Here is an 11,853-nt window from a genome sequence, read left to right on the forward strand (position 1 = left end):
GGGAGATAGTGAAGGACAGGGAAGCCTGGCATGCTGCAGTCCATGGGGTTGCAAAGAGTCAGACATGACTGAGCGGTTGAACAACAACAACAATCTTTGTCTCAGATCTGGTTTATCTGATTCTTCTAATGTGTAGCAGACAGCATGCTATTGCTTTTATAAAATGGGTGGGAAATGAGGAAAGTATGGGTTGGCATGTGACATACCCAGTGTACAACAAAATTAACAACTGCCGGTATCCCTGGTGTAGCTTATTTCATGGGTAGCTTTCCCAAGGGGGTGAGGGATGGAACAGAAAGCATCAATTCTCCAGTGCTCAGCTTTCTGCACAGTCCAACTCTCACATCCATACATGACCACTGGAAAAACCATAGCCTTGACTATATGGACCTCTGTAGGCAATGTCTTTGCTTCTTAATATGCTATCGAGGTTTGTCATTGCTTTTCTTCCAAGAAGCAAGTGTCTTTTAATTCCATGGCTGCAGTCACCACCCACAGTGATTCTGGAATCCAGGAACATAAAGTCTGTCACTGTTTCCATTCTTTCCCCATCTATCTGGCATCAAGTAATGAAACCCAATGCCATGATCTTCATTTTTTGAATGCTGAATTTTAATCCAGCTTCTTCACTCTCCTCTTTCATCTTCATCAAGAGGCTCTCTAATTCCTCTTAATTTCTGCCATAAGGGTGGTGTCATCTGTATATCTGAGGTTACTGATATTCCTCCCCACAATCCTGATCCCAGCTTGTTCTTCATCCAGCCCAGCATTTCACATGATGTACTCTGCTTCTAAGTTAAATAAGCAGTGTGACAATATACAGCCTTGATGCACCCTCCTTCCCAATTTGGAACCAATCTGTTGTTCCATGTCCAATTCTAACTGTTGCTTCCGGACCTGCATGCATGTTTCTCAGGAGCAAGGTAAGGCGGTCTGGTATTCCCATCTCTTTAAGAATTTTCTACAGTTTGTTGTGGTCTACACGGTCAAAGGCATTAGCCTAGTCAATGAAGAAAAAGTAGATGTTTTTCTGGAATTCACTAGCTTTTTCTATGATCCAGTGGATTTTGGCAATTTGATCTTTGATTCATCTGCCTTTTCTAAATCCAGCTTGTACATCTGGAAGTTCCTGGTTCACATACTGTTGAAGCCTAGCTTGAAGGATTTTGAGCACTACTTTCCTAGCGTGTGAGATGAGTGCAATTGTGCGGTAGTTTGAGCATTCTTTGGCATTGCCCTTCTTTGGGATTGGGATGAAAACTGACCTTTTCCAGTCCTGTGGCTACTGCTGAGTTTTCCAAATTTGCTGGCATATTGAGTGCAGCACTTTCACAGCATCATCTCTTAGGACTTGAAATCGCTTAGCTGGAATTCTAACACCTCCACTAGCTTTGTTCAAAGTGATATTTCCTAAGGCCCACTTGACTTCACATTTCAGGATGTCTGGCTCTAGGTGAGTGGTCACACCATCATGGTTATCCAGGTCATTAAGATCTTTTCTGTATAGTTCTTCTGTGTATTCTTGACACCTCTTCTTAATATTTTCTGTTAGGGCCATAGCGTTTCTGTCCTCTATTGTGCCCATCTGTGCATGAAATGTTCCCTCACAGATCACATGACTTCAGCAGGACTCCGATTCATTTAAAAAATATGTAAGGGCAGACTTGTGGTTGCCAAGGGTAAGTGGGTGGGGAAGGGAAGGAATGGGAGGTTGTAGGCAGGAGATGCAAGCTTTTATATACAGAATGGATCAAAACAAGGTCCAACTGTATGGCACAAAGAGCTGTATTCAATATCCTGTAACAAATCATAATGGAAAAGAGTATTTAAAAAAAAAAATGTGAATGTATATATACATATATATATATATAACTGAATCATTCTGTTGTACAGCAAAAATTAACACAACAGTGAAAATCAACTATATTTCAACAAAAAATTTTAATTCATTGATAACAAATTCAGATTTTAAATGAGTATTGAACTTGGGCTCTACACCTTTCTAAATCTCTATATTTTCAGTCATAACTATATAAAAAGTGTTCACTGACCATATGATTAGTTTTTTTCCAACAAAACTCCAAAAATTCTGACTTTTAAAAAAGTTTTTAATTGGAAGTAACAGTTTTACAATGCTGTGTTGGTTTCTGCTGTACAACAACGTGAACCAGTCAGAAGTATACATAATTCCCTCCTTCTTGAGGCTCCATACCACCCTTCTAAGTCATTACAGAGCTCTCGGCTAAGCTCCCTGTGTTAGACAGCAACTCTCCCGACACGAGGCCTACACAAGCCACTGGCCCAACCTAACCCACTAAGGGCAGAGGCCAGGAGCAAGAAGAACTATGACCCTACGGCCTGGGGAAAGGAGACCTCAAACACAGTGAGTCAAGCAAAATGAAATGACAAAAATATTGTGCAGATGAAGGAACAAGGTAAACACCCACAAGACCCGATGAATGAAGAGAAAACAGGCAAACTACCTGTAAGACTTCAGTTATAATAGTAAAGATGATCCAAAATCTCAAGATAGAATAGAGAAAATGCAAGAATCACTTAACATAGTTAACAAGGACCTAGAAAAAATTAAGAATAAACAAGCAGTGATGAACAGTGAAATTTCAGAAATTAAAAATACTCTGGAAGGAATCAACAGCAGAATAACTGAGGCAGAACAGATAAATGAGCTGGAAGGTAGAATGGTGGAGATAACTAGCAAAGCGCAGAATAAAGAAAAGCGAATGAAAATAATTAAAGACAGTCTCAGAGACCTCTGGGAAAACATTAAATGTATCAACATTCAAATTATAGGGATTTCAGAAGACGAAAAAGTCAAAGAGTCTCAGAAAATATTTGAAGAGACTATAGTCAAAAACTTCCCTAACATGGAAAAGAAATAGTCAATGAAGTCCAAAAAAGCACAGAGTCCCATAAAGGAAAAAACCCAAGGAGAAACATGCCAAAACACATATTAATCAAACTAACAAATTAATTACAAAGAAAATATATTAAAAGCAGCAAGGGGAAAGCAATAAGTAACATACAAGGGAATTCCCACAAGGTTAACAGCTAATCTATCAGCAGAAACCCTGCAGGCCAGAAGGGAGTGGCAGGATATAGCGACCCCATGGACTGTAGCCCACCAGGCTCCTCCATCCATGGGATTTTCCAGGCAAGAGTACTGGAGTGGGGTGCCATTGCCTTCTCCATATCTAAAATAATGAAAGGCAAAAACCTAACAAGAAAGATTACTCTACCCAGAAAGGATCTCATTCAAAATAGAGGGAGAAATCAAAAGCTTTACAGGTAAGCAAAAATTAAGGGAATCAGCACCACCAAACAGCTTTACAACAAATGTTAAAGGGACTTCTCTAGAAAGGAAACACAGAGAAGGACAAGACCTACAAAAACAAACCCAAAACAATTAATAAAATGCCAAAAGGAATAAATATATACACCAATAATTATTCAAAATATAAATGGATTAAATGCTCCAACCAAAAGACAAAGACTGTCTGAATGGATACAAAAAGAAGAATCATATATCTGCTGTCCACAAGAGACCCACTTCAGACCTAGGGAGACATACAGACTGAAAGTGAGGGGATGGAAAAAGGTATTGCATGCAAATGGAAATCACAAGAAAGCTGGAATAGCAATTACCACATCAGACAAAACAGACTTAAAGGATATTATAAGAGACAAGAAAGGACATTACATGATATTGAAGGATCAAGAAGGATATCCAAGAAGACACGACTTCAAACCACAAAATGAAGAGAACTTGAAGAGAAAACACCAAGAAGAGCCTTAGGAACCTGAATGCATATACTGCCATCACCAATTTCTGTATTAAAAAAAAAAAAAACGAAGAACAAGACTGAGTACCTACCAGGGGCCATGAGCTGGGCCCTGAGAAAACCAAAACAAGTTAGACAAGACAAGACTCCTCCAGTCACGCCCACCCTCCAGTTAACATAGCCTAGTGCAAAACATTAGCAAGGGAGGGGCTCACTTCTGCAGCATGGATCCTCAGGTAGTGAGAAGCCCAGAGGATACATGGGGAGGCGGGGCGAGTAGGTGAGTACTGCAGCTGACCGCAAGTGATCCTACAGGTCTGATGAGCTGCAGCCCAGTCTCTCCATCCTCTGCAGACAGCTCACCACGCTGCCAAATGGCAATGAGTGGCCACAGAAGGAAGATACAGCCTCAGTCTATGCCAATTATGCTTAGGGCAGGAAAAAACAGGCAGAAGATTCTTTCCCAAGCAAGAAGTTTTTGTTGTTGTTACTGCTGTTTGCTTAATGGCTGAGTTTCATCAGATTACCCGGAATTATCTACTCTTAAAAAAACTGTACTTGATCCAGGCTATTTTGCATTGATGGTAAAAGATAGAATAATCACTACCAACCACCCATCTGCAGTCCATCCATTCGCCATCACATCACTGACCAGCCCTCAGCACAGCCCATTGCCACTACACACACATCACACACACCACATCAGAAAGCTCCCCAAGCCTTCATTCCAGGCAGAGCAGAATGCTTCCCACCTTTGACCTCCCCTCCATACTGGGGCTTTCCTGGTGGCTCAGCTGGTAAAGAATCCCCCTGCAATGCAGGAGACCTGGATTTGATGCCTGGGCCAAGAAGATCCCCTGGAGAATGAAATGACAACCAACTCCAGTATTCTTGCCTGGGAAATTGCATGGACAGAGAAGTCTGGCAAGCAACAGTCCATAGGGTCACAGAGTCAGACACGAGTGACTAAACCACCCACACCCACACCCACACCTCAGGCCTGTGTCTGTCATATTGCCTTACCTGTCAAATCCTACTTATCCTCTGTGCCAGCCTGCATACTGCCTCCCACAGGACATGTCCCTGGATCCCCCCATATGATCTCGGCTCACTGAGCGCCCGGGACAAAGGCTTGGATGCACACTCAGTCCTGATGTTGGTTTACCTCTTGCACTACACTTAATGCTGTGCAAAACTATGTCCCAATGGACTCAATCCTGATGGCAGAGTTATGTTCTTAACCATCTCTTCTTTACAACAGACCCTCTATGGTGCCCCGGACAGTGCGCGCGTGCTAAGTCAATTCAGTCGTGTCCGATTCTTTGCGCCTCTATGGTGTGTAGCCCACCAGGCTCCTCTGTCCATGGGATTGATAGAGTAGGCCCTAAATATGTATAGTCAGTGAAACAGTTTAACAGCACTAACTTTTAAAACAACTTATTCTAATTTGAATTTGTTAGCCTATCAAGGCCAAGGAACCCACCTATTTTTTCCTGGTCAGTTAATAAATAGCAAGAAAATAAGATTAACCTGAGTATATAATTTAACATCTTACCTCCTTCATACTCAACTATGAATTATGAATTATGTTTAATAACTCAATTTATATTTTGGTTAATGGAAACATATTTCAAATTTGCAAATAATAGTAAAAAAAATCACAAAATTTTTACAAAAAGGGCTTCATAAATGTTAATGGTAATGAAACAAATAGGTGTCATTTAATGGTTAATAGTATCATAACTGGTAATGCTTCCCCAAAAATAAGGCCTTCAAATATCCACAATCCCATCCTCCAATGACATATGAACAAATGGCATAATTAATAGGCTTTGGTTCTAAAAATAAAATCAAAAATCCTAGTTGAATAACCAGTTTTCTACACAATTAGAATACTAATCTCAAATACAGAAAAATTAAGCCATTACCTGAACACTGAAAAACCTACTTCATGTGCCATTAATGGGAGATATTTTAAAAAATAACTGATCAAATTGATGATCCAAATCATAGCTTGGTAACCTCGTAACTACATTTAAATTAAATTCATCCTAGAAATGTAGTATTTGTCTCACAATTATATTTGGTTATGTTATCATAAAGAAATACTAAGGCTTTATAAAAATTTCTGAATGGATAAGAATTTGTTTCCTTCAGTGTTTGGCTTTTTTTTAGATATTTGGTATTCATTCATTCATTTGAGTTCGCTGGTCTTAGCTGCACCATGCAGGATCTTCTAACTGCACCATGCAAACTCTAAGTTGCAGCACGTGGGATCTATTTCCCTGACAAAGGACCGAACCCAGGCCCCTGAACTGGGAGCACAGAGTCTAATTATCTGGCAGTCAAAAGGAGATACATATATTCCTACATTTTTTAGGAATGTGAATGTGCACTTTTGTCTGTGGGTAGGACCAGGCAATGGAGGAGACAGAGAGACAGAATCAGACACACATTTCAGCAAAAAGTTAAAGGGAAAGTTATGCTCTTGATTTCTTTGCCAGGAGATGGAAAAATGAAAACACATCCAACGGGGCTTTTAATGCCGTAAAGTGTTCTAGGAAGGTCATTTGTAATACTTATAAGATACACAGAGGTCAACCCCCAAACGAAGGGGAACACTGGGTACAATCAATATTACCTTCATTTAAATGGTTATAAATGACATCCTCTCTGTCCAAACTAACCACAAAAATAAATCCCAACCAAAATTTCCAAGGGCACTGAATGCACTTAGAAAGAAGAAAAATAGAAAAACAGGAAAGCGCCCAGGCCGGGCCTCACCTCTGGCCCTTCAGAGGCATCCTCTCCAGGGGGCGTTTTCTGGAGCAGACCCAAGGTGCCGTTGCTGGAAGCCCTCCTGTCCTCGGCAGGAGACGTGAAGGTCTCCTCAGAGTCTGTTTCCATGTGGAAGGGGCCCACTTCTTCCTGACTCCAATCCAGTTCTTCTTCAGACTGTTTCAAAGAGCTACTGCTGCTCTTGGGAACGATGCCAGCCGTCGACAGGCTGCTGGGCACCGAGGTGTAGGATGACTGGGGGCCGCAGTAAGGCCGCCCCTCGGAGGCCAGGGCCTCAGCCTCCAGGAGGTCCGGGACGGACAGGCTCAGGCGGCGGTCCAGGTGATGCTGGGCCCGTAATTCCAGGGTTTTGCTCGAGGTCTTCTTCAGCTTCCTCTTGCTCAGGTTGATCAACAAAGGCCTGGTCCGCTGCTTTAATGAGCCCCAGACGGATGGTTTATCTGCATCCATGGCTGCATAAAGACTCAGGCGGTCCCTCTGAGGAAGAGTGCGTCTCTGCGGAACACTTCAGTGACTCCTAGGAAACAGAAGACACGGAGAAAGGATATGAAGCTTCTCTGCGCTGTCAGAGCACATCAAAGGGGGAAACGTGACTCAAGGAATCTTACCCTTCCCACTAAGTGATCAAGACCAAAACTTTTAATCGGTAACATCTACAAAAAAATAATTAGGAACATCTATCCTTGTGGGTCAGAGGGCAAAGCATCTGCCTGCAATGTGGGAGGCTCGGGTTCAATCCCTGGGTCTGGAAGATCCCCTGGAGGAGGGAATGGCCACCGACTCCAGTACTCTTTTCTGGAGAATCCCATGGACGGAGAAGCCTGGTGGACTACAGTCCACAGGGTTGCAAAGAGTCAGACGCAACTGAGCGACTTCACTTCACTTCACAAGTATAAGGAAAAACACTTAAGGAACTGAATCTTAGCGATCTCTTTAATCGGAGTAGTCAACAGGAAAGTTAAAGCAATAAATAAATAAAACTATGAGACTGACACAAAAAATGTTTTCATAAAAGGACTGCTTTCTGAGTCTGGCTTATTTCACTCCAGATTAATTTACTCATTGCTGCAAATGGCAGAACTTCCTTCTTTCTAGGACTCAATAACTATCCCATTGAAAAGCAAAGGAGAAAAGGAGTGCACTATTGCACTCATCTCACACGCTAGTAAAGTAATGCTCAAAATTCTCCAAGCCAGGCTTCAGCAATACGTGAACTGTGAACTTCCAGATGTTCAAGCTGGTTTTAGAAAAGGCAGAGGAACCAGAGATCAAATTGCCAACATCCACTGGATCATAGAAAAACATCTGTTTCTGCTTTATTCACTGTGCCAAAGCCTTTGACTGTGCGGATCACAATAAAATGTGGACAATTCTGGAAGAGATGGGAATACCAGATGACCTGAACTGCCTCTTGAGAAACCTATATGCAGGTCAGGAAGCAACAGAACTGGACATGGAACAACAGACTGGTTCCAATAGGAAAAGGAGTCAAGGCTGTATATTGTCACCCTGCTTATTTAACTTCTATGCAGAGTACATCATGAGAAACGCTGGGCTGGAAGAAGCACAAGCTGGAATCAAGATTGCCAGGAGAAATATCAATAACCTCAGATATGCAGATGACACCACCCTTATGGCAGAAAGTGAAGAGGAACTAAAAAGCCTCTTGATGCAAGTGAAAGAGGAGAGTGAAAAAGTTGGCTTAAAGCTCAACATTCAGAAAACGAAGATCATGGCATCTGGTCCCATCACTTCATGAGAAAAAGATGGGGGTTTCCCAGTGGAAACAGTGTCAGACTTTATTTTTTGGGGCTCCAAAATCACAGCAGATGGTGACAAAGTAAAAGACACTTAATCCTTGGAAGAAAAGTTATGACCAACCTAGATAGCATATTGAAAAGCATAGACATTACTTTGTCAACAAAGGTCCGTCTAGTCAAGGCTATGACTTTTCCAGTGGTCACGTATGGATGTGAGAGTTGGACTGTGAAGAAGGCTGAGCGCCAAAGAATCAATGCTTTTGAACTGTGGTGTTGGAGAAGACTCTTGAGAGTCCCTTGGACTGCAAGGAGATCCAACCAGTCCATTCTGAAGGAGATTAGCCCTGGGATTTCTTCGGAGGGAACAATGCTAAAGCTGAAGCTCCAGTACTTTGGCCACCTCATGTGAAGAGTTGACTCGTTGGAAAAGACTCTGATTGGGGGCAGGAGGAGAAGGGGATGACAGAAGATGAGATGGCTGGATGGCATCACCGACTCGATGGACGTGAGTCTGAGTGAACTCCGGGAGTTGGTGATGGACAGGGAGGCCTGGCGTGCTGCGATTCATGGGGTCGCACAGAGTCGGGCACGGCTGAGCGGCTGGACTGATGTGCGTGTATACCACATTTTCTTACCATTCATCCTTCAATGGCTACTTTTTTTTCTCATATCCTGGCTGCTGTGAATAATGTTGCAGAGAAAAAGGGATGCAGAGTTCCCTTGGAGACACTGATTTCATTTTCTTTGAATATGTACCCACAAATGGGATAAGTGGTTTAATTGTAGTTTTCACTTTTTATAAGGAACCTCCATACCGATTTCCATAACTATACCGATGTACAGTTAATGAGATGCAGGTTCTATCTCTGGGTCAGGAAGATCCCCTGGAGGAGGAAGTGGGAATTCACTCCAATATTCTTGCCTGGAGAATCCCATGGATGGACGAGCCTGGCAGGTTATGGTTCGTAGGGTCGCAGAGAGTCAGACACAACTGAGGAGACTTAGCACACTCGCAAAGATGTTATCAATAGCAGTAATTTTAGTCATCTGAGTGCTGGCTGATTGGTGTTCTGTTAGCATAGGATTGAAGTTAAATGGGGGAAAGAAATGAATCAAGTGTGGGATAGAGAGATTAATCATAAATTCAATAGGGGATCCTGGTTTTAAGGAGACTCCTTTTCAGTTTCACAGGTTCAACATAGTTAATATTTTTTACAGATTATATGTATGTATTTAGGTTTAAACTGTGGGTCTTTAAAGGTACAGAGTGGGCCTCCCAGGTGGCACTAGTATTAAAGAACCCGCCTGTCAATGCAGGAGACGGGAGTTCGATTCTTGAGTGGGGAAGATCCCTGGAGGAAGGCATGGCAACCCACTCCAGTATTCTTGCCTACAGAATCCCATGGACAGAGGAGCCTGTTACAGCCCATAGGAACACAAAGAGTCAGACACAACTGAAGCGACTTAGCACACGTTAACAATGTATATCTCCATCAGCAGTATGTATGAGTTCCCAATTTTCCACACCCTCAACAACACTCATCTCTTTGTCTTTTTTATTTTTATAAACACCATGTACCCTTAAAATTTGCTAAGGGTATAGATCTTTAGGTTTCTATCCCCGTACACAAACACACACATAAAAATGGTAAATACAAGAAGTGATGGGAGATATTAACTTGATTGTGGTAATCATTTTGTAATATACATGTGAATTAAATTGACCACCATATATCTTAAATATATGCAATTTTTACTTGTCAATTATACCTTCATAAATCTTGGGAAAAAAAGAATAAAAATAAATAATTACAAAAGGCTTCTTTCTTATTTCCTCTCAAAAGAAAGCAGAGCAAAAGACATTTACTAGAAAAATAATAGCATCTTTTAACCATTATGTTCAAGAGAATGCCTTTCTGTTTCTAAACCCAGAGTCAGCAAACAATTTCTGAACAAGGCCAGTTAGTAAACATTATAGTCTGAGAGTGAGACAGTTCAAACTACTTAATCCTATTGTTGTGACACCAGAGGAGACATGCATGATACCGAAATGAAAGCGTACCTGCGGTCCCAGTAAAACTTTATTTATAAAAACAGGCAACAGACTATCGTTTGCCAATCCTGCTTTAATTTTATCATCTTCCTTTCTAGAGTTAAGTGTGCATTTTGAAGGACAAATACACACTCATATCAACTAGGATGCCATCTAATATCTTCAAATTTTATATTAAAATAAGAGTAACTAAAGAGAAAAACATTTATAAAAGTGAGAGGTCTGCCCTTAGTCCAATGTACCGACCAGAAGAACTATGAAAGCTTCTACAATGGAAATCCTAAGAAAAGCAACCTTCAGAGCTTCAGTAGGAGAATGAAAGAGAGAAAATGTTTCCCACAAACAGGTGTGAGTGACAGGAATGCTTCACCAACAAATATAATACAGTCTGCTGAATGCTATGCAGGAAAGGGAGTAATTTAAGACATAATAGGTTGGACTCATTAGGAAATTGGATTAACATCAAATTTGGTGCCATAACCCTCATCCGACGTACCAAGTGCCTCATGATAAATCTTTTCAATATGAAAGAGTACAATGTGGTCAAGTGAGTCTAAGCTGGCCTATACTCAAGTGTCACATTTGTCTAATGACAAAAAAGGCTATGAGCTATGATAAAAAGCATTTTCCAAAATCAAGGACTCCATGCATTTATACCCAGCCCAGGATATAGAATCACTGGGAGGTCCCTGCTAAAGATCAGGACTAGGTGACAGCCCCCCAGCTCTGGACTGATGGCCATCAGCTCGAAGGATGAACTTGGTATCTTCAACAGGCAATGCAGAAATGAAGACCTTGGATCCTAGAGACAGACTCCACAAGCTGCAATTTTAATTTTTTATGTTCTTCTCAGGTATACTATCACACTAAATCTCAATTTTTCACCTATTCATTAGGGAATATATCACCCAGCTTAAAAACAAAATAAGATAAAGCCCCAGTGTCTGAGTATCTGATGCAGAGAAAGGGCAGTCAGGAAAAGCTATGTTTGTTTTCATTCCTACTGATAATACCATCATAATGTCATATTTTGATATCTTAAGTCACTTTAGAGTTCTGTGTCTCATTACAGTTTCCTTTTTTTTAGTTTTTTTAAAAATTTATTTTTAATTTGGAGATAATTGCTTTACAATATTGTACTGGCTTTATTTCCATTTTATACATAAATTTAACCATAACTACATCACAGGGCTCTTGTGAGAACTGAATGAATTTGTCCATATAAAACAATTTAAAAACTGCTTCACAAAGAGTAAATTTTTAATACAATGTTATCCAGCTTTAAAATTATCATTATTTCAATTATATAATATTGGGTCATTCAGCTTTAAATTTTAAAAATGTTTTACAATTCTTTGCTGCTTTTAAAAATGCTACTGTAAACATAAACATATCTCACATTAGCAGGACACAAATACATTATTTAATTCACATCTTACAG

At 40.8% G+C, this 11,853-nt stretch overlaps 1 protein-coding gene across 1 annotated transcript in view; it reads right to left on the reverse strand.

Moving 5' to 3' along the window:
- MCTP2 (multiple C2 and transmembrane domain containing 2) overlaps window positions 1-7,049 on the reverse strand; it is a 202,325-nt gene extending 195,276 nt beyond the window's left edge. Inside the window, exon 1 of the mRNA XM_052659435.1 lies at window positions 6,585-7,049. Coding sequence (XP_052515395.1) covers window positions 6,585-7,049 — 465 coding nt within the window. The remainder of the gene's footprint in view (window positions 1-6,584) is intronic.
- Between the last annotated feature and the right edge of the window lie 4,804 nt (window positions 7,050-11,853).

This window comes from Budorcas taxicolor, chromosome 21 (genome assembly GCF_023091745.1).
Source record: "Budorcas taxicolor isolate Tak-1 chromosome 21, Takin1.1, whole genome shotgun sequence".
Taxonomy (NCBI): domain Eukaryota; kingdom Metazoa; phylum Chordata; class Mammalia; order Artiodactyla; family Bovidae; genus Budorcas; species Budorcas taxicolor.